Source organism: Bufo gargarizans, chromosome 6 (genome assembly GCF_014858855.1).
Source record: "Bufo gargarizans isolate SCDJY-AF-19 chromosome 6, ASM1485885v1, whole genome shotgun sequence".
NCBI lineage: Eukaryota > Metazoa > Chordata > Amphibia > Anura > Bufonidae > Bufo > Bufo gargarizans.
In genome coordinates, this window is record NC_058085.1 from 384,650,084 (window position 1) to 384,676,769 (window position 26,686).

The 26,686-nt window shown below is 46.8% G+C and overlaps 1 protein-coding gene across 2 annotated transcripts in view; it reads right to left on the reverse strand.

The window, feature by feature from the left end:
* Positions 1–4,404: 4,404 nt before the first annotated feature.
* The window catches only part of KCNIP2 (potassium voltage-gated channel interacting protein 2), a 446,265-nt gene continuing 423,983 nt past the window's right edge, over positions 4,405–26,686 (reverse strand). For both annotated transcript variants that reach the window (XM_044298989.1, XM_044298987.1), the window contains exons 4-8: positions 21,686–21,756; positions 19,488–19,595; positions 9,951–10,055; positions 8,478–8,540; positions 4,405–5,439 (exon numbers count right to left, since the gene is read on the reverse strand). In XM_044298989.1, the coding sequence (XP_044154924.1) occupies positions 5,392–5,439; positions 8,478–8,540; positions 9,951–10,055; positions 19,488–19,595; positions 21,686–21,756 (395 nt within the window). In that variant the 3' untranslated portion in view covers positions 4,405–5,391. The remainder of the gene's footprint in view (positions 5,440–8,477; positions 8,541–9,950; positions 10,056–19,487; positions 19,596–21,685; positions 21,757–26,686) is intronic.

Here is a 26,686-nt window from a genome sequence, read left to right on the forward strand (position 1 = left end):
TTCTTATGTAAATTAATCTCTAGACAGATTTACTATTGAGACTATTAAAAAAGTCGCAATTTCACTCCAGTGAGGACCATGCTTATCTTATGAGACTTTTTAATAGAACATGCGACTTTTTCATAAAAACGTGCGACTTTTTTGTAAAGATGTGCGACTTTTGTAAAGCTGCTTACTGACGGATAAACTGCTACCGTCAAACCACATTTATTACAGTCTTAAAGGGCCGATCATAAATCTGACTTTAGCCATATGTTAAAGTGGAGTGAGCGGTCAGAGGAATGATAAATCTGGCCCTATGTGTGGAGAAAAAGAGGCACAGCACACCAACATCAAAACCTCACCCCAACTGTGAAGTATGGTGGTGGGGGCATCATGGTTTGGGGCTGATTTGCTGCGTCAGGGCCTGGACGGATTGCTATCATTGAAGGGAAAATGAATTCCCAAGTTTATCAAGACATTTTGCAGGAGAACTTAAAGGGGTTCTGCACTTTTATTTAACTGATGATCTATCCTCTGGATAGATCATCAGCTTCTGATCGGCGGGGGTCCGATACCCGGGACCCCCGCCGATCAGCTGTTTGAGAAGGCAGCGGCGCTCCAGCAGCGCCGCTGCCTTCTCACTATTTACCGCCGGACCGCCCGCCCACTGACGTCACGACTTGTATCAACTAGAGTGGGCGCGGCTAAGCTCCATTCAAGTGAACAGAGCTTAGCCGCGCCCACTCTAGTTGATACAAGTCGTGACGTCAGTGGGCGGGCGGTCCGGCGGTAAATAGTGAGAAGGCAGCGGCGCTGCTGGAGCGCCGCTGCCTTCTCAAACAGCTGATCGGCTGGGGTCCCGGGTGTCGGTGCCGATCAGAAGCTGATGATCTATCCAGAGGATAGATCATCAGTTAAATGAAGGTGCAGAACCCCTTTAAGGCCATCTGTCCACCAGCTGAAGCTCAACAGAAGATGGGTGTTGCAACAGGACAACGACCCAAAGCATAGAAGTAAATCAACAACAGAATGGCTTAAACAGAAGAAAATACGCCTTCTGGAGTGGCCCAGTCAGAGTCCTGACCTCAACCCGATTGAGATGCTGTGGCATGACCTCAAGAAAGCGATTCACACCAGACATCCCAAGAATATTGCTGAACTGAAACAGTTCTGTAAAGAGGAATGGTCAAGAATTACTCCTGACCGTTGTGCACGTCTGATCTGCAACTGCAGGAAACGTTTGGTTGAAGTTATTGCTGCCAAAGGAGGTTCAACCAGTTATTAAATCCAAGGGTTCACATACTTTTTCCACCTGCACTGTGACTGTTTACATGGTGCGTTCAATAAAAACATGGTAACATGTAATTCTTTGTGTGTTATTAGGTTAAGCAGACTGTGATTGTCTATTGTTGTGACTTAGATGAAGATCAGATCACATTTTATGACCAATTTGTGCAGAAATCCCTATCATTCCAAAGGGTTCACATACTTTTTCTTGCAACTGTAAGTAGGGGGTTTGGAGCTCTGCATCACAAAAATAGTTCCATCTGCCATAAAGGTATATTAAGAAATAATTCAGAGCAGAATTTTGGACCTAAAACATGACGATAAAAAGTGGGCATTCACAATAAAGCGAGGTTTCGCTCTTCCAGTTTCAGCTTATATGGTAAATACTGTAGGTTAGCAAACATTGTATTTTCTTCTGCCTTGTATTGATCTTAATTGACATCATGCTTTACACTGTAGTCACATTCAGAGCTGCATTCAAAATCCTACAGGCTGTTTGCTAATATCTCATTGCTGCCCCCTTGTGGTTTATGTCTTTAGCGAGCATATTAATCTTTGGTGCGGTGTAGGAGGTGTAATGCAGTAAATTGCGCTGTGATGTTCATCTTTATCTCCCAAAGGTATATTATTGGGTTTCAGCTTGCTGTTCTATTATGGCGCCACCTGGTGTTCAAGGAGTAAAGCAGTGTGCAGGTCCTCATATTGAGCTAAGTGCTGCTGGACACGCATGCCGTTGTCACCCTCCCCACAGCCAAATTGAAATAGTTTTCCTTGCTGGTCAAGGAAGGAGCAGAGCCAACCGCAGCGTGGCAGAATAGTCAGCTGCCAGAGGGGGAGGAGACTGATTATGTCCAAAGCCCGTCCCCAGTAGGACACATAGAAGCAAAACAATGATGGAAAAGGTATTTTTTTTATGCTAGAAATACTGCAAATTACTTTAAAACAGTGCCTTTTAGGACTTTTGGTATGAAAATGATTCACGAGATGACCCCTTTAAAAAACGGAAATCACGGCTCCAGTGAGACAGCTTCTGACACAACTACAAGATTAATGTCTGACCTCTGGAGTCCCCACCACTGACAAGAACAGGGGTCCCATGTCCTCCGGATTTTTTAAGGAACGGCAGCGCACATGACGTCACCATTCAAACAAGGGACAGGAGACCCCCGTTCTCTTGATCTGTGGGGGTGGCAGCAGTCGTTCCTCCACTAATCAGACACTTATCTTATTGAAAGGTGATAAGATTCTGGGACAACCCCTCTATTATAAATGTGCTTCAATTCCTCACCGTGTGTGAAATTTCTGCTTGCTTTAAGTGAATGAAGACATCCTGTTGATCGAGTCCACTTGACGCAGTTACACAGCTCGTAACGAGCTGGAGCGAAATACATTTTAACAAGCCGGGCAGCTGGGGTCAGGACAGTTATATCCAGCCTCTGGATGTAAACAAGAATGATCCCATTCACTGACAGCAAGCAAAGATCTTGGAAATGGAGATGAATTGAAGGATGAAGTATATTAGAAAGTCGGAGAATTTTTAATTATACAATACTTAAGCTTGATTGACATAAAATTGGGAGACCCCTTTAACATGGTGATAAGCCCCATAGTGTTGCTGAGTGGATGATCCAGCTGTTCGTGTTGGGATTTCTATGGCGGCCTGCAGATTACGCCGGGGGCGGCTTTTCTCTTGGAAACTAGATCAGCCGTGGTGGATTTTATTGGTCATTCTTACTGTTTAGCTCTTGTGATATCATAGCTGCCCCCCCCCCCCCCAGACATAATAAGGGTCTATTCACACGACCGTAAGTGCTTTGTGGTCCGCAAAAAGGTGGATCCGCAAAACACGGGTACCGGCGGTGTGCACACGACCAGCCCTATGATAGAAATGCTACAAGAGTAGGACAAGCTCTATCTTTTTTGCGGGGCAGTGGAAGGGAACTATGTATACAGACAGCACACGGTGTGCGGTCTGCATCTTTGGCGTCCCCATTGGAATAAACGGGTCCGCGCCTGCAAAATTGCAGAACAGATACGGACCCAGAAATACGGGTGAATAAACCCTAACCTGCACATCCAGATGAGCTGTGTGTACATTCAGCTTAAAGCCTCTTGCACACGAACGTCGTGCTGCGGTCCGCAAATCCGGAGATGTGGAATGCTGCGGAATGGAACCCTACGGAAGTACTACCGAGTGCTTCCGTGGGGTTTCGTCCCGTACTTCTGTTCCGCAAAAAGATAGAACGTGTCCTATCTTCTTGTGGAACGGCCGGATGGCGGACCCATTCAAGTGAATGGTGTTCGTGCATTGCTGCCGCAGCACGACCACGGGGCGCGCACGTTCGTGTGCAAGAGGCCTAAAGGGAAAGTCCCCCAAAAAGTCATCTTATGATGGGGTGGGGTTCTGCAGAAGATGTAAGTCTGGACACCAAACCCATTACTAATACTCCCACAATTCCCAACATATGCAAATTAGCTCTCATCCAGAAGGAAGAAAACCTTCTCTCTAATGCCAGGGGTAAAGGTTTTTTTTCAGTTACACCAAAAAATAAATAACACCAGCATTCAACCTTACTGCATCCTGTAAGTCAGATAGGGACGTTCTGAGTGCGTTTTGACTCCTCCAGCATAACTGTCACCCTAAAGCCTCATTCACACGTCAGTGTTCGGTCAGTGATTTCCATCAGTGACTGTGAGCCAGAAGTGGAGGCTACACAGACATAAGGGCAAGATCTGCTCCTGTTCTGTGTTTAGAGCCGCACCTGGTTTTGGCTTAAAATCACCGACGGAACACTGATTCTGTGAATGAGGCATAACCCTGTGTTTACATCCCAGCACAAGACTAACAGGGATGGTTTCTGCTTCTCCTTCCCCTCCCAGGTGGATCATCACAGATCCAAGCAGGGTCGGCAGCCTCATTAGTATTTACTCCAGTGCAGTGAATACTAATGAAGCTGTCTTGGGGTAGGGGACCTCTTCCACATACACTATTACTAAAGAAATTATTTAACAGGTTTTCATCAGGATTAGAACTGAGGACCTTCTGTATGGCAGGCAGAAGAGATACCATTACACTACAGACCTGTTCTGTTGGAAGTGCTGCGTTTTCTGTACTTAGAAAGCTATTTTCTTCACAGGCATAACGCTAAATAAATAGTATATTACTGATATGAAAGGGGAAAAAAAATCAGCTGAGCCAGAGGAACAGGGACAAGGTAGCTACCTATAGGTGACTCTAGAGAGGTAGTTTTCCTCCTTCTGCAGGAGACTTGATTTGCATACTCTTTCCCAGGTAAGACTTCTTATGCTAGCTAGATCTCTGCAGGGAGGACCAATACCCTTCAAGAACAATTCCTAAAAGAGGTTGACTGGGAACTCTATGAACATTGCTGAAGCTCAGGACCTCGAATGAATGAAGTGATTTTGTAGCTTTGGGGCTCTATAAGGCATGTCAGAAAACTGTAGGTGGATTTCCCCTTTAAGAATGGGTACCCATAGGTGGAAAATGTCTGGTCCAGTTTAGCTGTAGGAAGCGCTAAAGGAACATTACTATAGCATACTTTCCAACGGTTCCAATTTTAGCGGCGGGGCTTCACACTTTGGTAATTATGCTATAGAGATATGTAATGAAGCAAGTGATAATCAACTTTCATTAGTCAGTGATAAACTAAGGATGAATCGTGTCCCTTGGCTGAAGCATCTCCTTCGAAGACGACACACTTTAAGATGCGCTGTGATAAGTGAACATCAATGCTGTCTGGTACTACTATCATCTGAAAGAAATGCAAGAAGTTTCTAAGGTTTTCCTGGTTTTCGGAAGTCAGCTGGAAGTTACTTCAGAGCTTTCAAGATCTCCGCAAGGATCCGCACCGGAGATGACTGCTCTCATCATGAAGGTCTTAAGGTGGAAGAATCCTAGTGTTAGTAGGCAATACTTTGGGATCTTCAAGAGAGGGATAGGCCCCTTTAAGTGTTTTAACAACAGCCAGGACGTGATACAGAGATTAGGTTTGCATTTTCAGTTTGCGTCGGAAGTGCGCTCTCCAGTAGTTGTGCATCCTTATTGTCTAGTTATAAGTTTGACCTTGAAAACAAAAGAAAATCTTGAAGACCATGAGTTTGTTAAATGACGTTGTCGAAGAGCTGCATCGATCTCATGATGTTTTCATCCTGCAGAGGAAAAAGCAGAAAATGTTATAAAACGAGCGATTCACCAAGATCGGTGGAGGTAATGCGTGCCCAAGACCCTATGGATAAAGACGTCCTGACCTCCCCCCTCCCCCACTACCATACAGACCCAACTCAAGTGGACTATAGACAAGGACAAGGTACCCATACACCTTCAATGGATGCCAGCCAAGTCTCTCCTGCCTCCCCATCTATGTACATGCCTGGTTTGGCGAGTTTCTATGTGCTTTCAATAGAGAGCGGGGAGAAAGCCGATGCCAGACACCTCTGGTGGCGGTTTATCTCCCGGGAGTACAAAAGGATCGAGCGTTTTAACGCAAGGCCACTGATAACTTTTTCCCATAACATTATTTGTCAAGGGAGATTCAGGAGCTCCCCATACACAGTAGATTGACATCCGGTCTTGCCAAAAATGACGGGGACAGCTAGCAATGGAGGCCTTCACTATAGGGGACATGTGTACGGGCACTATGGACTGCTATGAACACTTCTAGAGCTAGTAATATAACATACTCGCAGATAAGTGGCTGGCACATTAGTGAGAACTACAAGGGCCGGGCATTACACCATGGGCGCTGCAGTACAAGGTCTAGCACCACACTAATACATGGCTAGCATATACAGTTGCAAGAAAAAGTATGTGAACCCTTTGGAATGATGTGGATTTCTGCACAAATTGGTCATAAAATGTGATCTGATCTTCATCTAAGTCACAACAATAGACAATCACAGTCTGCTTAAACTAATAACACACAAAGAATTACATGTTACCATGTTTTTATTGAACACACCATGTAAACATTCACAGCGCAGGTGGAAAAAGTATGTGAACCCCTAGACTAATGACATCTCCAAGAGCTAATTGGAGTGAGGTGTCAGCCAACTGGAGCCCAATCAATGAGATGAGATTGGAGGTGTTGGTTACAGCTGCCCTGCCCTATATAAAACACACACCAGTTCTGGGTTTGCTTTTCACAAGAAGCATTGCCTGATGTGAATGATGCCTCGCACAAAAGAGCTCTCAGAAGACCTACGATTAAGAATTGTTGACTTGCATAAAGCTTGAAAGGGTTATAAAAGTATCTCCAAAAGCCTTGCTGTTCATCAGTCCACGATAAGACAAATTGTCTATAAATGGAGAAAGTTCAGCACTGCTGCTACTCTCCCTAGGAGTGGCCGTCCTGTAAAGATGACTGCAAGAGCACAGCGCAGACTGCTCAGTGAGGTGAAGAAGAATCCTAGAGTGTCAGCTAAAGACTTACAAAAGTCTCTGGCATATGCCAACATCCCTGCTAGCGAATCTACGATACGTAAAACACTAAACAAGAATGGATTTAATGGGAGGATACCACAGAGGAAGCCACTGCTGTCCAAAAAAAACATTGATCCACGTTTACAGTTTGCACGAGAGCACCTGGATGTTCCACAGCAGTACTGGCAAAATATTCTGTGGACAGATGAATCCAGAGTTGAGTTGTTTGGAAGAAACACACAACACTATGTGTGGAGAAAAAGAGGCACAGCACACCGACATCAAAACCTCATCCCAACTGTGAAGCATGGTGGTGGGGGCATCATGGTTTGGGGCTGCTTTGCTGCGTCAGGGCCTGGACGGATTGCTATCATCGAAGGGAAAATGAATCCCCAAGTTTATCACAACATTTTGCAGGCAAATTTAAGGCCATCTGTCCACCAGCTGAAGCTCAACAGAAGATGGGTGTTGCAACAGGACAACGACCCAAAGCATAGAAGTAAATCAACAACAGAAGGGCTTAAGCAGAAGAAAATACGCCTTCTGGAGTGGCCCAGTCAGAGTCCTGACCTCAACCCGATTGAGATGCTGTGGCATGACCTCTGTGATTGTCTATTGTTGTGACTTAGATGAAGGTCAGATCACATTTTATGACCAATTTGTGCAGAAATCCATATAATTCCAAAGGGTTCACATACTTTTTTTTGCCAGGTTTCTTTATTGAGGGTGACCTATTTGTATGGGCACTACAGTATTAGCACAGATAAGTGGCTGGCATAATTGTACTAATAGGGTTGACACTAAAGTAGACTAGAACTAGTTGCTGGCAGGTTTCTATCGGTACTATGAGCTATAGTTTGAACACTTGTGTATGGGCGCTACTAGGACTGGCACCTAGGTACTAGCACAGCATTATAAGGTTTAGCACTAAAGTAGAGTCAGCACAACAGTATGAACACTGACATATGACTGGTCCCATAGTCTGTCCTTAAAGGGGGTGTTCAAGGATATGCAAGATAGGGGATAGATTTGTGAGGCGGGGTCTGACTGTTGGGACCCGTACCAGTCATAAGAATGGGGGTCTCACTCCCATCATATAAATGGACTGGCTGTTGAGCATACATGCTGTCTGCTATCCCATAAAGAATTATAGTATGGGCACTGATATGTGGCTGGCACATTTCTATGAGCACCAGTAGGTTGGCACTACCTTATTAGTACAGATAAGTGGCTGGCACATTTGTACTGGTAGTGTTAGCACTATATTAGGAGCACAGTTGTTGGCACGTTCTTACAGGCACCATGGTATGGGCACAGCATTGGTACATGGCTGGCACATCTTTAGAAGCACTGCTAGGACTGGTCTTATAATTTCTACATTAAAGGGGTTGTCTCACCTCAAACATTGGTGGCATATCGTTAGGGTATGCAAAGTCAGATAGGTGCGGGTCCCACAAAGTAAACAAGAGCGCACCGCACATGCACGGCCGCCCTCCATTAAATTCTACGGAAGCGCCACTGGCTCAGCTATTTCCAGCACTCCCATCGAAATTAATGGAGGGCGGCCGTGCATGCGCGTGGTGCTCTCCTTCGGGTGCTACATTCTAGAGATAGTAGTGGCCCCTCCTTTTCCACTAGTTTTAATTCCTCTCCCCCCAGTAAGTCTGATGTGCGCAGTTCACACACTGAGGTCTGACTGGTCCATGTTATATCTCGTTACTGCAAAGTCTGGGTAGATTCTTCAAGTCCTCGGCTGTCATGAACTTACCTTCTGACACGATTCAATGAATTCTTCAATGGTAACTACACCGTCCTTATTTCTATCCATTTTCTAAAAAAAAAAATATATATATACATACATGAAATTATTTATATCTCTATCCATGTCACTTTAGATCCAACATTATACCCTGATGTCATTCTTAATATATCTTCATAAAGCTCCTGTTTTCTAATCCAAATTCCTCCTCATAGGCATAGGGTGAAATGATAAACTTCTGTCTGCCTAGATCTTCCACTGGTGTCTTAACTAAGGGCAACATAAATAAGTGACTGATTCTCTTAGCAAAATGCTGGGTCACTTTCTTTAATTGACCCAGTCAATCTGCCAACATCTTGTATTGAAAAGCTCCAGCTGATAATGATGAGTCCTGAATATTCATGAGCTCCTGACTCTCCCCGCCCACCTGCTGCTGAATGACAGTTATTTTCCATATGAATCAACAGCAGGTGGGCAGGGGAGTGGCTATAGCTCTGAATTAAATATACGCTGGACTCACTGACATCACGCTGGACTCAAATCAGCTCATTAGCATGTGGCATGCGGCATCTTTGTGTGTATATTATGAGGTAACCATCTGTCACACCAGTAAGTGAATACATTTAAGGCACTTTTTAGTAGTTAATGATTGTATTTAAATAGTTAGATTATAATCAAATATCCACATGACAGGTTCCCTTTAATGCGTACAGTGCTATTATTGAGTTCAATTTAAACACTGTATGCAGTAATCTCCTAGGCTCCCCCTACTGGTGGAATCTATGTCTATGTGGGGGGATTTGGAGCTGAATTCTGAGTTCATGTTCTGTTGTCAACCAGAACTGTACTCCGCTTAAATGCTATAAAGTACTCCGCTTATTAATGCTATAAAGTAGCGTGTAATGGTATAAGAACCTGCTCAATTGCCACTGGGCTAAGGAAAGTCCATAGGCGATTCAGCAGGTTTCCAAGGCATTACTGAAATTTATGTACGAAGGGGCAACCCCTTTAAGTTGCTTAATTTTACAGTACTCAGGATCTGCACCCCCTCCGGTCAACTGTTGAGGGCACTGCCACTTCACCGTGGATGGAACCTTGTTTTTCCCATTCTTTCTAGTTTTGAAGCACCAGCAGCTGCCTGAAACAGCCGATCAGGGGGGTGCAGGGTCTCGAATCCCCATTGATCCCCTGAGGATACCAATATCTAGGTAATGGAAAACCCCTTGAAATTTATGTCTTGCATCAAAGATCTTCCATCTGCCCCCTGCTTCTTGCTAACCTACAGCAGAAGAGGAGGCAGATGACACAGGGTTCCTTTTGCAGCCTGTAACCATGGAGACACATAGGGCCGCACAGGAGCTGCATACACAAAGCTATACATTAGTAGCTGATACGTTGCTTCGTCTTGTAGTGGACATACTGTAGGTTTAAAACCCAAAAAAGTTTCATGTGGACAAAGTTGTTGTAAGTTTAGGATTTTACCTGAAAAAAGTTTTCCACGTGTTCCCTTGGAGCCTCCTCTCGCATGTTTGGGTATGTGTACTTGCCCATCATGTCATATATAGATTTCATGATGTCCATCATTTCCTACGGAAGCAAGAAGAAGATAAAATGTAACGGGGTTAATCTAATCGTAAAGCAAAACATATCTACAATGTAAGGGCTCATGCAGATGAATGCAAGTGCTCCGTAAACGCCCGGGCAGCATTGTCCAGGCACTGGCCGTGTGCATTCCGTGGTTCGGATGCGGACCCATTCAAGTTAATGAACGATCCGCCAGATACGGCCAAAGATTGGTAATCTCCTGTCTTTTGCGGAGCAGAGGCACCGATCGAAAGCACTATGAAGCGCTTCTGTGGGATTTTGGATCCGTGCCTCCGCACCGCAAAAGATAATAAATGGCCTATCTTGTGTTGTATTCTGCAGATTGTGGACCCATTGTGGTCCCCAGCACGGGCACGGAGCCATTACGTTCATTTGCATGAGCCCTTAGGGCTGCTTCACACGAGCGAGTCCATTGCGGGAATCGCGCTCCGTGTGTGAGTGTGATCCTCCGCTCTGGACTTGCAGGAGCGCACGGCATTATCATGATTTATAATGCTGTGTGTCTCTGCCTTATTTCTACAGAATCATACTGGCAGCTTTATGTCACTATGAGGCCTCATGCACACGACCGTTTTTCGGGTCCGCATCCGAGCCGCAGTTTTTGCGGCTCGGGTACGGACCTATTCACTTCAATGGGGCCGCAAAAGATGCGGAAAGCACTCCATTGCTCAGTTCCGTGGCCCTGCAAAAAAAAAATATAACATGTCCTATTCTTGTCCGTTTTGCGGACAAGAATAGACATTTCTACAATGGGCCACCTGTTCCGTTCCGCAAATTGCGGTAAGCACACGGGCAGCTTCCGTTTTTTGGAACGGTCGTGTGCATGAGGCCTTATTCTGTGGAAAAAAAAACATGCAGAGACACACAGCATTATAAATCAGTATAATGCCGTGCGCTCCTGCAAGTCCAGAGCGGAGGATCACACTCACACATGGAGCGCGATTCCCACAATGGACTCGCTCGTGTGAAACAGCCCTTATATGAACTTGATGCTCATGGGTGCGACACCTGTCATGTGACCATAAATCACTATGTAGCAGTGCAGCTATTGAACTGAAAGCCAGAAAAAATCCCGGCAAAAATTACAACTAAATCATAGTAAAAAACATAAATGTGCCCTAAAATATTCATCCCCCATTTACTGTATGTGCTTTGTCCCCCTCTTCTCCTTCCCCTCTTCCGTCTATCTCTCCGTGTTTTCACCCCCCCCCCCTCGTCTCGCTGCTCCATTCAAACAAAATGTAACAAGGTGAAAAAATAATCAAATCGTTTTCTATACAAAATAACTAGAAAAATAAACTATAACTAATATATCTCACAAATGACAACCAGGAAAAGGCCTCATGCACACGACCGTACTTTGCATCTGATCCACATTTTTGCGGATCGCACACGGACCCAGTCATTTCTATGGATCTTCAAAAAAGAACAGACGTCATCCATGTGCTCTCCGCATCCGTGTGTCCGTTCTGCAAATTATAGAACGTCCTATTCTTGTCCGTTTTGTGGACAAAAATAATCATTTCTAGTGACTGGAGCGAGAAAAATGCGGATTGCATACAGACGGTATCTGTATTTTACGGATATGTGGTTTGTGGATGAGGCCAAAAAGTTACACTGAAAAGATGTCTGCCTCTCCAGGGGTTTGGACCCACTCCTGGTTTTGGCATATAAATACTAATGTAAAATACTGGTCAACTGACGGTGCGAATGTGACCTGTTCATCTAAAACGCATGCGTGATGACCAGTGAACAAGGGAAAAAAACGTGTTTTTAAGGCCTCATGCACACGACAGTTGTTTTTCTCGGCCTCTGTTCCGTTCCGTTCCAGATAGGATGGGGACCCATTCATTTCAATGGGTCAGCAAAAAAATTATGATAGTTCATCTGTTTGTGTTCCACGTCCGTTGTCCGTGTTTCCCTTCAGCAAAAAAAATTGTGCATTTTCTACTTTTTTCACATTTGCGGACAAGGATAGGCATTTGTTACAAGGGATCTGTGGAAAAAAAACGGCTCCTCAAAAAAAACGGGTGCCGCATCTGTTTTTTTGGGCGGACACACAATTTGCGGATGCAAAAAACAACTGTCGTGTGCATGAGGCCTTAGGGTTGATTTTATGCATGTTTATCATAAATTAAATGCTACCTTTTCCCTGAAAAAAAATCCTAACAACATCCCTTCCTGAAAAAATATAAGACCTCGGTTTATATCCAACTGAATTCGGGGGGCGCACCCCATCTTACTTGAATTCAGGGGGCGCACACCATCTTACTTGAATTCAGGGGGCGCACACCATCTTACTTGAATTCAGGGGGCGCACACCATCTTACTTGAATTCAGGGGGCGCACCCCATCTTACTTGAATTCAGGAGGCGCACACCATCTTACTTGAATTCAGGGGGCGCACACCATCTTACTTGAATTCAGGGGGCGCACACCATCTTACTTGAATTCAGGGGGCGCACACCATCTTACTTGAATTCAGGGGGCACACACCATCTTACTTGAATTCAGGGGGCGCACACCATCTTACTTGAATTCAGGGGGCGCACACCATCTTACTTGAATTCAGGGGGCACACACCATCTTACTTGAATTCAGGAGGCGCACACCATCTTACTTGAATTCAGGGGGCGCACCCCATCTTACTTGAATTCAGGAGGCGCACACCATCTTACTTGAATTCAGGGGGCGCACCCCATCTTACTTGAATTCAGGGGGCGCACCCCATCTTACTTGAATTCAGGGGGCGCACACCATCTTACTTGAATTCAGGGGGCGCACCCCATCTTACTTGAATTCAGGGGGCGCACCCCATCTTACTTGAATTCAGGGGGCGCACACCATCTTACTTGAATTCAGGAGGCGCACACCATCTTACTTGAATTCAGGGGGCGCATACATCTTACTTGAATTCAGGGGGCGCACACCATCTTACTTGAATTCAGGGGGCGCACACCATCTTACTTGAATTCAGGGGGCGCACACCATCTTACTTGAATTCAGGGGGCTCACACCATCTTACTTGAATTCAGGGGGCGCACACCATCTTACTTGAAATCAGAGGACGCACACCATCTTACTTGAATTCAGAGGGCGCATACATCTTACTTGAATTCAGGGGGCGCACACCATCTTACTTGAATTCAGGGGGCGCACACCATCTTACTTGAATTCAGGGGGCGCACACCATCTTACTTGAATTCAGGAGGCGCACACCATCTTACTTGAATTCAGGGGGCGCATACATCTTACTTGAATTCAGGGGGCGCACACCATCTTACTTGAAATCAGAGGACGCACACCATCTTACTTGAATTCAGGGGGCGCACCCCATCTTACTTGAATTCAGGGGGCGCACACCATCTTACTTGAATTCAGGGGGCGCACCCCATCTTACTTGAATTCAGGGGGCGCACACCATCTTACTTGAATTCAGGGGGCGCACACCATCTTACTTGAATTCAGGGGGCGCACACCATCTTACTTGAATTCAGGGGGCGCACACCATCTTACTTGAATTCAGGGGGCGCATACATCTTACTTGAATTCAGGAGGCGCACACCATCTTACTTGAATTCAGGGGGCGCACCCCATCTTACTTGAATTCAGGGGGCGCACACCATCTTACTTGAATTCAGAGGGCGCACACCATCTTACTTGAATTCAGGGGGCGCACACCATCTTACTTGAATTCAGGGGGCGCACACCATCTTACTTGAATTCAGGGGGCGCACGCCATCTTACTTGAATTCAGGGGGCGCACACCATCTTACTTGAATTCAGAGGGCGCACACCATCTTACTTGAATTCAGGGGGCGCACACCATCTTACTTGAATTCAGGAGGCGCACACCATCTTACTTGAATTCAGGAGGCGCACACCATCTTACTTGAATTCAGGGGGCGCACCCCATCTTACTTGAATTCAGGGGGCGCACACCATCTTACTTGAATTCAGGGGGCGCACACCATCTTACTTGAATTCAGGAGGCGCACACCATCTTACTTGAATTCAGGGGGCACACACCATCTTACTTGAATTCAGGGGGCGCACACCATCTTACTTGAATTCAGGGGGCGCACACCATCTTACTTGAATTCAGGGGGCACACACCATCTTACTTGAATTCAGGAGGCGCACACCATCTTACTTGAATTCAGGGGGCGCACCCCATCTTACTTGAATTCAGGAGGCGCACACCATCTTACTTGAATTCAGGGGGCGCACCCCATCTTACTTGAATTCAGGGGGCGCACCCCATCTTACTTGAATTCAGGGGGCGCACACCATCTTACTTGAATTCAGGGGGCGCACACCATCTTACTTGAATTCAGGGGGCGCACACCATCTTACTTGAATTCAGGAGGCGCACACCATCTTACTTGAATTCAGGGGGCGCACCCCATCTTACTTGAATTCAGGGGGCGCACCCCATCTTACTTGAATTCAGGGGGCGCACCCCATCTTACTTGAATTCAGGGGGCGCACACCATCTTACTTGAATTCAGGAGGCGCACACCATCTTACTTGAATTCAGGGGGCGCATACATCTTACTTGAATTCAGGGGGCGCACACCATCTTACTTGAAATCAGAGGACGCACACCATCTTACTTGAATTCAGAGGGCGCATACATCTTACTTGAATTCAGGGGGCGCACACCATCTTACTTGAATTCAGGGGGCGCACACCATCTTACTTGAATTCAGGGGGCGCACACCATCTTACTTGAATTCAGGAGGCGCACACCATCTTACTTGAATTCAGGGGGCGCATACATCTTACTTGAATTCAGGGGGCGCACCCCATCTTACTTGAATTCAGGGGGCGCACACCATCTTACTTGAATTCAGGGGGCGCACACCATCTTACTTGAATTCAGGGGGCGCACACCATCTTACTTGAATTCAGGGGGCGCACACCATCTTAATTGAATTCAGGGGGCGCACACCATCTTAATTGAATTCAGGGGGCGCACACCATCTTACTTGAATTCAGGGGGCGCACCCCATCTTACTTGAATTCAGGGGGCGCACACCATCTTAATTGAATTCAGGGGGCGCACACCATCTTACTTGAATTCAGAGGGCGCACACCATCTTACTTGAATTCAGGGGGCGCACACCATCTTACTTGAATTCAGGGGGCGCACACCATCTTACTTGAATTCAGGGGGCGCACACCATCTTACTTGAATTCAGGGGGCGCACACCATCTTACTTGAATTCAGGGGGCGCACCCCATCTTACTTGAATTCAGGGGGCGCACACCATCTTACTTCAATTCAGGGGGCGCACCCCATCTTAATTGAATTCAGGGGACGCACACCATCTTACTTCAATTCAGGGGGCGCACACCATCTTACTTCAATTCAGGGGGCGCACACCATCTTACTTGAATTCAGGAGGCGCACACCATCTTACTTGAATTCAGGGGGCGCACACCATCTTACTTGAATTCAGAGGGCGCACACCATCTTACTTGAATTCAGGGGGCGCACACCATCTTACTTGAATTCAGGGGGCGCACCCCATCTTACTTGAATTCAGAGGGCGCACACCATCTTACTTGAATTCAGAGGGCGCACACCATCTTACTTGAATTCAGGGGGCGCACACCATCTTACTTCAATTCAGGGGGCGCACACCATCTTACTTGAATTCAGGGGGCGCACACCATCTTACTTGAATTCAGAGGGCGCACACCATCTTACTTGAATTCAGGGGGCGCACACCATCTTACTTCAATTCAGGGGGCGCACACCATCTTACTTGAATTCAGGGGGCGCACACCATCTTACTTGAATTCAGGGGGCGCACACCATCTTACTTGAATTCAGGGGGCGCACACCATCTTACTTGAATTCAGGGGGCGCACACCATCTTACTTGAATTCAGGGGGCGCATACATCTTACTTGAATTCAGGGGGCGCACACCATCTTACTTGAATTCAGGGGGCGCACACCATCTTACTTGAATTCAGGGGGCGCATACATCTTACTTGAATTCAGGGGGCGCACACCATCTTACTTGAATTCAGGGGGCTCACACCATCTTACTTGAATTCAGGGGGCGCACACCATCTTACTTGACTTCAGGGGGCGCACACCATCTTACTTGAATTCAGGGGGCGCACACCATCTTACTAGTTAAAGACAAAAATCACCGGCTCCGGTGTCCGGATGCGGACCCGAACAACGGTCGTGTGCACGAGGCCTAAGGCGCCCGCACGGAATCTGAATCCCTTTAATTTCAATAGGGCTGTGTACATGTGCGTTGGTTTTCACGCATCACTTGTGCCTTGCGTGAAAATCGCAGCATGTTCTATATTCTGCGAATTTCACGCAAAACACTGGCCCCATAGAAGTGAATGGAGCTGCGTGAAAATCGCATTGCTTGAGCATGCAAGTGCGGATGCGATGCGTTTTTCGCGGATGGTTGCTAGGAGATGTTGTTTGTATAGCTTCAGTTTTTTATCACACACGTGCAAAATGAAAAACTGAACGAGATTGCAGACAAAACTGAATTACTTGCGAAACCGCGCATTTTTCACTGAACGCATCCGGACCTAATCCGCACACACTCGTCTGCAAGGGGCCTAAGGGGTTTTCTATTAGTAGAATATTGATGGATTCTTCTCAGGATAGCTCATCAATATCTGATCAGACTACAAGCACCCACCACCAGTGATGGCCAGTTCGCAGTGTTCGCCCGCGAACACATGCGAGCTGCCATCTTGACTCACAAGTCCGGCGATGCACAGGTAAGTCCTTACCTGTGCCTGCGTCGCGAGCCTCTCTGAAATCAAATGCGGTCACCGGGAGCAGGCAGTTCCGAGAACAGCCCGATGAAGGCCCCTGGCGGGGCTTACCTGTGCATCGCCGGACTTGTGAGTCAAGATGGCAGCCCGCATGTGTTCGCGGGCGAACACGGCGAACTGGCCATCACTGCCCACCACCAATCACCTATTTGAATGGGCTGCAGCACTCTAATGAGCGCTGCGGCCTCCTCACAGCATTCCGAGCACAGCGCTGGACATTGTATAGTGGCCGTGCTTGGTACTGCAGCTCATTTACTTGAATGGGGCTGAGCTGCATATACGTCATGTGACCAACGAATGTGATGTGACTGGCTGAGGAAGTGGCTGCAACACTCTCTAGGGACTGGAGGGGGCGCCGGGAGGTGGACTCCACCCAATCACATACTGATGACTTATTCTGAGCATAACAAAAAAAAGTGGGGAAGTGTTATGCACTAACTATATTTACATGAGACATACGTGAAATGTCTACAATAAAAAAGTGAAATTTTTGTGACTTTTAGGCCTCTTTCACATGGGCGTCATGTTTTTTGCCCGGATAAGATGCGGGTGCGTTGCGGGAAAATACGCAATTTTTCCGCGCGAGTGCAAAACATTGTAATGCGTTTTGCACGCGCGTGAGAAAAATCGGCATGTTTGGTACCCAAACCCGAACTTCTTCACAGTAGTTCGGGCTTGGGATCGGTGTTGTGTAGATTGTATTATTTTTCCTTATAACATGGTTATAAGGGAAAATAATAGCATTCTGAATACAGAATGCAAAGTAAAATAGCGCTGGAGGGGTTAAATAAAAATAAAAATTAACTCACCTTAATCCACTTGATCGCGCAGCCCGGCATCTCTTCTGTCTTCTTCTTTGCTGTGCACAGGAATAGGACCTTTGATGACGTCACTGTGCTCATCACATGGTCCAATCACATGGTTCATCACCATGGTAAGGGACCATGTGATTGGATCATGTGATGTGACGTCACCACAGGTCTTTAGCCAGCAGCTCAACATTACAGAAGAAGACAGAGATCCGCAACTACGCTATCAAGTGGACTCGGTGAGTTAATTTTTTTTTTATTTTTAACCCCTCCATTACTATTTTACTTTGCATTCTGTATTCAGAATGCTATTATTTTCCCTTATAACCATGTTATAAGGGAGAATACTACAGATCGGGTCCCCAGCCCAATCGTCACCTAGCAACCATGCGTGAAAATCGCACCGCATCCGCACTTGCTTGCAGATGCTTGCGATTTTCACACGGCCCCATTCACTTCTATGGGGCCTGCGTTGCGCGAAAAACGCAGACTATAGAGCTTGCTGTGATTTTCACGCAACGCACAAGTGATGCGTCAAAATAACAGCTCATGTGCACAGCCCCATAGAAATGAATGGGTCCGTATTCAGTGCGGGTGCAATGCGTTCAACTCACGCATTGCCCCCGCGCGGAATACTCGCCCGTGTGAAAGGGGCCTTACTATTTCAAGTCCCTTTAAGACATCTTGACATCAGAAGTAATTTACAGAATCCTCTGCTACACTTGCTGACAACTTGTGCGGGAGGGCGGAGAGCATTGTCAGCGGTTACTGTATAATGAACCCCAGACACATCATTCATTCATGATGCCCTCAGGGGCCTAAGACATCGTGGAGGAAACGTCTAATGAGAAGTTATATTGACAAGTCATTCTATTATCACAGCTCATCGCGTACAGCGGATCGCATTTATCAGAAAGATGGAACAAGCGCCGCCCGGACAAAACAAGATATTTTGACTCTTGCCCTTTAAAAGTGACGCGGCAAAGGGGTTGAGTGCGTGGCTTGTTAGTCGCAATGCTGCAAAATCCCAGGAGTCCCGCAGAGCGGACACATCAATCAGATGTTATAGTGGCAGTATACGGCCTCATGCACACAGTTGTGTCCATTTGCGGTCAGCAAACTGCAGATCCTTGTTCCGCATTTCGATGACATGATCTATATTTTTGCGGAACGGACGTACCTATGCGGAAAGCACAAGGATGATCCGTGTGCTTTCTATGTCCATTCCGCAAACAGATAGAGTACGTCCTATACTTGGCTGCAAAATGCAGACCACGGACCCATTGAAGTCAATGGATTCGGAAGAGATGCGGATTCAGCACGGACGTTATCCGTATTTTGTGGATTTGCAAATTGTAGACAGCAAAATGTGCCTGAGGCCTGTGGACCATTCCGATGTGAGCGGGATGATGACGAGACGGAGACTGCAGGTATGAGGCACAGGAGAGGCAGTGGACTGTGCTCTGTGCAGCAGCATGCACGTCGCAGGCAATCAGTCTAACAGTATATATGGCTGGTGGCAGTTGAAAGATGGAGCTGAGCATGTGCGACCACCTCAGTAGGTGGATGTGCACATAACTATACAGATTAAACACCATAAGGCACCGCTATAATAAAATAAAGGCAATGTCGCACAACTGGAGCATTTTTGGAACAGAAACTAAATGACAAATGTGACGTCACTCGTTTTTCACGCTGAATTATATTAAAATAACATTTAATGGAGGTACAACCCCTTTAAGGTTAGGTTGGAGAGATGTTAGGTTGTTACGGTAACGTTACCTCTTTAGTGATGCAGCCATCTTTATTTAAGTCGTACAGGTTAAAGGCCCAGTTGAGCTTGTCGTCTATACTCCCTCGTAGGATAATAGACAGCCCCGATACAAAGTCCTGTGGATGAAAAGGGAAATTCAGAGATTTGTACCAATTAATTATATAGGGAGTGGGAGGGGACAGGAAGTGGGATGATACAGGAAGTGGGAGGGGACAGGAAGTGGCTTTGGAAAAAATGGTTGTTTCCAGAAACTGGCCAAAAATAGGGTCTGCAGTGTAAGGCCTCATGCACACGACCGTATGAGTTTTGCGGTCCGCAAATTGCGGATCTGCAAAAAAAAAACGTATGCCATCCGTTTCTTTTTTTTGCGGATCCATTGTAACAATGCCTAAAACGGACAAAAATAGGACATGTTATTTTTTTTTGCGGGGCTACGGAACGGACATACTGATGCAGATAGCACACTGTGTGCTGTCCGCATTTTTGGCGGACCCATTGAAATGAATGGGTCTGCATCCTATCCGCAAAAAAAAACGGAACGGACACGGAAACGAAATACGTTCGTGTGCATGAGGCCTTACTTGTTTCATCTGTTGTCATTGTCAACTTGTTCTACTATTATAGATCTCCTCCCTAAAGGGGAGCTCCATAGACCAGTCACCAGGCAGAGCTCTTCATTTCTGGGCACGTGCAAGATGCATGTGCACCCACAATACCACCGCCCGATCTTCCAAATGTGTCTAAGCCGTTGGAAGGAGCCCACTGAAATGGCTCACATCTCCTAATTTGCAAGTTTTTTTAAATATTTCAGTCAGGGGTCTGTTTGGTGAGTTCAGTAGTTCTCAATTTCCCACCATAATTTCAGAGTCAAGTTCTCTGCTTGCTGTCATTCAGTAGAAACTGGCATTCTTGTTGGTAAATTGGGACCATTTAAAGGGCTTTTCCGAGACTTTAATAGTGATGATCTATCCGCAGGATAAGTCATCAGTATCTGATCGGTGGGGGGTCCGACACCTGGGACCCCCGCCGATCAGCTGTTTGAGACGTCACGGCGCTCACTGTAGCGCCGCAGCCTTCTCCAGCTTTCTCTAGGCCAATGACAACACGGTCAACGGTCACATGACCTAGGGGCGGCTCAGCCCCATAGAAATGAATGGGGATGAGCTGCGATACCAAGCATGACCACTATACAATGTACGGCGCTGTGCTTGGTAAGCAGGGAGGACGCTCATAGGAGCGCCGGTGCCTTCTCAAACAGCTGACCAGCAGGGGTCCCGGGTGTCGTACTCCCACCGATCGGATACTGATGGCCTATCCTGAGGAAAAAGTCTCAGAAAGCCCCTTTAAAGGGACTCGTCACCAGATACATCATCATGAATCCAAGTTACATGCAACATGCGTGCTTTGTAACAGTCTTGGTCCAATGGCCCCACTGTATAGAAAGCTGCGTTTTTACTTTATGATAATTAGCCCCTGGGTGCAAAGGAGGCAGTGCTCTTGCACCCAATGCTCTGCTCCTTTCCATTGCCTGCTGTGCCCCCACCATTTTATCAGGGACAAGCAGTCAAGACGTACTCACGCCTAGCCCTAAAGTCTCGCAGGGAATGGTAAGGAGCGGAGTCTTGGGTGCAACTGCACCACCCTCATTGCACCCAGGGGCTAATTGGCATAAAATAAAAATGCTGATTTCTACAGAACAGGGAAACATAGAAATAAGACCATTACAAGATACTGACGAGCGCTCATCTCGCATGTAATTTCGATTCATCATGACGTATCTGATGACAAATTCCATTTATGCTCCGCCTTTAGAATGTCCAATCACATCTGGGAACGCCCACTTCTAGGCGGGGCTTTCACAATCCTGCACTTTTTTTCATTCTGGGACAGTTTACATTTCCAGGGGATAGTCCTTGCAAGTTTGGGACAGTTGGCGACTGTGTGGTCTCGCGAGGGACACGCTCCCTAACCGTTTGTAGCCAATACCAGTTGTAATGTGAATGGCCGCTGTGTGATTCTACACTGTATGACTGGCTGCTGTCCGCTTCCCCCAGCAAAGTCAACTTTTTGCCTGAGGTACAAGAAATGGATTCTGAAAGGGGTTGTCAGACATTTCTAATGGATCCTGTGGGTGATGGCGCCATGCTGCTAGCGGAGCCATATAAGAGGGTCTACTGCCCAGGTGAAGCGGGTGAAAAATTCTCACCTCGAAACTGACGGATCCGTTGTGATCGATGTCAAATGCATTGAATAGAAAATGTGCGTACATGCTGGAATCTGGAAGAGAAAATGGCAGAAAGTGACGAGGGAAGACGTCGGGGGCAAAGGCGCAGAATAGTCTTCACTACTGCGCCAAAAGAGATGAACATGATGACCACTTTGGGGTCATTCCCCAGTTTATGAGATATTTAGAGCTACAGTGGATATAAAAAGTCTACACACCCCTGGGAAAATGTCAAGAAAAAAAAAGAGACAAAGATAAATAATTTCAGAACTTTTTCCACCATTAGGGCTGTTTCACACGAGCGGATGCCGTGCGTGACATCCCCCTGTCATTGATAACCCCCCTGTCATTGATCACCCCCCTGTAAGGCTCCATTCAGACGTCCGTATGATTTTTACGGATACATGGATCGGATCCGCAAAACACATGCGGACGTCTGAATGGAGCCTTACCAGGGGGGTGATCAATGACAGGGGGTGATCAGGGAGTCTATATGGGTGATCACCCCCCTGTCATTGATCACCCCCCTGTCATTGATCACCCCCCCCCCCCCCCCCCCTGGTAAGGCTCCATTCAGACATTTTTTTGGCCCAAGTTAGCGGAAATATATATATTTTTTTGTTTGTTTTTTCTTACAAAGTCTCATATTCCACTAACTTGTGTCAAAAAATAAAATCTCACATGGACGCACCATACCCCTCACGGAATCCAAATGCGTAAAAATTTTTAGACATTTATATTCCAGACTTCTTCTCACGCTTTAGGGCCCCTAAAAAGCCAGGGCAGTATAAATACCCCACATGTGACCCCATTTCGGAAAGAAGACACCCCAAGGTATTCGCTGAGGGGCATATTGAGTCCATGAAAGATTGAAATTTTTGTCCTAAGTTAGCGGAAAGTGAGACTTTGTGAGAAAAAAAAAAAAAAAAACAATTTCCGCTAACTTATGCAAAAAAATAATAATTCTATGAACTCGCCATGCCCCTCATTGAATACCTTGGGGTGTCTTCTTTCCAAAGTGGGGTCACATGTGGGGTATTTATACTGCCCTGGCTTTTTAGGGGCCCGAAAGTGTGAGAAGAAGGCCTCCTGCACACGAACGTTGTGTGCATCCGTGGCCGTTGTGCCGTTTTCCGTTTTTTTTCACGGACCCATTGACTTTCAATGGGTCCGTGGAAAAATCGGAAAATGCACCGTTTGGCAGCCGCATCCGTGAGCCGTGTTTCCTGGCCGTGAAAAAAATATGACCTGTCCTATTTTTTTCACGGCCAACGGTTCACGGGCCCATTCAAGTCAATGGGTCCGTGAAAGAACACGGATGCACACAAGATTGGCATCCGTGTCCGTGATCCGTGGCCGTAGGTTAGTTTCATACAGACGGATCCGAAGATCCGTCTGCATAAAAGCTTTTTCAGAGCTGAGTTTTCACTTCGTGAAAACTCAAATCCGACAGTATATTCTAACACAGAAGCGTTCCCATGGTGATGGGACGCTTCTAGTTAGAATACACTACAAACTGTGTACAAGACTGCCCCCTGCTGCCTGGCAGCACCCGATCTCTTACAGGGGGATATGATAGTGCGGCACCTGAAGGGGTTAATTGTACTATCATATCCCCCTGTAAGAGATCAGGGCTGCCAGGCAGCAGGGGGCAGACCCCCCCCCCCCTCCCCAGTTTGAATATCATTGTGCGGCCCCCCCCTCCCCTGTTGTTAACTCGTTGGTGGCCAGTGTGCGCACCCCCCTCCCTCCCTCCCTCTATTGTTTTAATACATTGGGGCCAGTGTGCGCGCGCCCCCAACCCCCCCCCCTCCCTCCCTCTATTGTTTTAATACATTGGGGCCAGTGTGCGCACCCCCCAACCCCCCCCCCCCTCCCTCCCTCTATTGTAATAATAGCATTGGGGCCAGTGTGCGCACAACCCCCCCCCCCCCCCCCACAGCCCCCCCCCCCCCCCCCGATCATCGGTGGCAGCGGAGTAGAAGATTTTCATACTTACCTGGCTGCTGCGATGTCTGCGTCCGGCCGGGAGCTCCTCCTACTGGTAAGTGACAGCAATGCGCCGCACAGACCTGTCACTTACCAGTAGGAGGAGCTCCCGGCCGGACACAGAGATCGCAGCAGCCAGCAGCCAGGTAAGTATGAATCTTCTACTCTGCTGCCACCGATGATCGGGGGGGGGGGGGGGGGGGGGGGCACACTGGCCCCAATGCTATTATTACAATAGAGGGAGGGAGGGGGGGGGGTTGGGGGGGCGCGCACACTGGCCCTAATGCTATTATTACAATAGAGGGAGGGAGGGGGGGGTGGGGGGGCGCGCACACTGGCCCCAATGCTATTATTACAATAGAGGGAGGGAGGGGGGAGGGGTTGGGGGGGCGCGCACACTGGCCCCAATGCTATTATTACAATAGAGGGAGGGAGGGGGGGGTGGGGGGGCGCGCACACTGGCCCCAATGCTATTATTACAATAGAGGGAGGGAGGGGGGTGCGCACACTGGCCACCAACGAGTTAACAATAGGGGAGGGGGGGCCCACTGGCCACCAATGAGTTAAAAACAGGGGGGGGGGGTCTGCCCCCTGCTGCCTGGCAGCACCTGCCAGGCAGCAGGGGGCAGTCATGTACACAGTTTTTTTGTATATTCTAACCTGAAGCGTCTCCATCACCATGGGAACGCCTCTGTGTTAGAATATACTGTCGGAAATGAGTTTCACGATGTAGCTCATATCCGACAGTATATTCTAACATAGAGGCGTTCCCATGGTGATGGGGACGCTACAAGTTAAAATATACCATCGGATTGGAGAAAACTCCAATCCGATGGTATAACAGAACTCCAGACTTTACATTGAAAGTCAATGGGGACGGATCCGTTTGAAATGGCACCATATTGTGTCAACATCAAACGGATCCGTCCCCATTGACTTGCATTGTAATTCAGGACGGATCCGTTTGGCTCCGCACGGCCAGGCGGACACCAAAATGACTTTTTTTTCATGTCCGTGGATCCTCCAAAAATCAAGGAAGACCCACGAACGGAAAAACGGTCACGGATCACGGACCTACGGACCCCGTTTTTGCGGACCGTGTAAAAAAACGTTCGTGTGCAGGAGGCCGAAGTCTGGGATCCAAATGTCTAAAAATGCCCTCCTAAAAGGAATTTGGGCACCTTTGCGCATCTAGGCTGCAAAAAAGTGTGACACATCTGGTATCGCCGTGTTCAGGAGAAGTTGGGCAATGTGTTTTGGGGTGTCATTTTACATATACCCATGCTGGGTGAGAGAAATATCTTGGTCAAATGCCAACTTTGTATAAAAAAATGGGAAAAGTTGTCTTTTGCCAAGATATTTCTCTCACCCAGCATGGGTATATGTAAAATGACACCCCAAAACACATTCCCCAACTTCTCCTGAGTACGGCGATACCAGATGTGTCACACTTTTTTGCAGCCAAGGTGGGCAAAGGGGCACATATTCCAAAGTGCACCTTTCGGATTTCGCAGGCCATTTTTTACACATTTTGATTGCAAAGTACTTCTCACACATTTGGGCCCCTAGAATGCCAGGGTAGTATAACTACGCCACAAGTGACCCCATTTTGGAAAGAAGACACCCCAAGGTATTCTGTGAGGGGCATGGCGAGTTCCTAGAATTTTTTATTTTTTGTCGCAAGTTAGTGGAATATGAGACTTTGTAAGAAAAAAAAACATAATTTTCCGCTAACTTGTGACAAAAAATAAAAAGTTCTATGAACTCACTATGCCCATCAGCGAATACCTTAGGGTGTCTACCTTCCGAAATGGGGTCATTTGTGGGGTTTTTCTACTGTTTGGGCATTGTAGAACCTCAGGAAACATGACAGGTGCTCAGAAAGTCAGAGCTGCTTCAAAAAGCGGAAATTCACATTTTTGTACCATAGTTTGTAAATGCCATAACTTTTACTTAAACCATTTTTTTTTTGCCCAAACATTTTTTTTAATCAAAGACATGTAGAACAATAAATTTAGTGAAAAATTTATATATGGATGTCGTTTTTTTTTCAAAATTTTACAGCTGAAAGTGAAAAATGTCATTTTTTTGCAAAAAAAACGTTAAATTTCGATTAATAACAAAAAAAGTAAAAATGTCAGCAGCAATGATATACCACCAAATGAAAGCTCTATTAGTGAGAAGAAAAGGAGGTAAAATTCATTTGGGTGGTAAGTTGCATGACCGAGCGATAAACGGTGAAAGTAGTGTAGTGCAGAAGTGTAAAAAGTGGCCTGGTCATGAAGGGGGTTTCAGCTAGCGGGGTTGAAGTGGTTAATGTTGCTGTAGGCCTCTTGGTCGCCTCCCAGACCAGTTTTCTCCTCGTCTTTTCATCAGTTTTGGAGGGACGTCCAGTTCTTGGTAATGTCACTGTTGTGCCATATTTTCTCCACTTTTCGTCACTGTGTTCCATGGTAAATCTAATGCCTTGGAAATTCTTTTGTCCCCTTCTCCTGACTGATACCTTCTAACAATTAGGTCCCTCTGATGCTTCGGAAGTTCTCTGTGGACCATGGCTCCTGCTGTGGGATGCGACTAAGAACATTTCAGGAAAGACCAACTAGAGCAGCAGAACTTTATTTGGGGTTAATCAGAGGCACTTTAAATGATGGCCGGTGTATTCTGACTCCTATGTAACAGGATTCTGAATGTGATTGCTTAACCCTGGGTTCACACCTGAGCGTTCGCGATGGAGCGCTCTGTATGCGCGATTGTACCGGCGTTTGCAATCGCGCATACAGAGACAAGCGAACGCCCATTGTCGCGCGTTCCCGAAAGTCTATGTACGGGAACGCGCAACAAAACGCCCCAAAGAAGCTCAAGAACTTTTTTGAGCGTCGGGCGTTTTACAGCGCGATCGTACGTGCTGTAAAACGCCCAGGTGAGAACCATTCCCATAGGGAATCATTGGTTTCTCCTTGTTGAGCGTTTTACAGCGCGTAGGAACACGCTGTA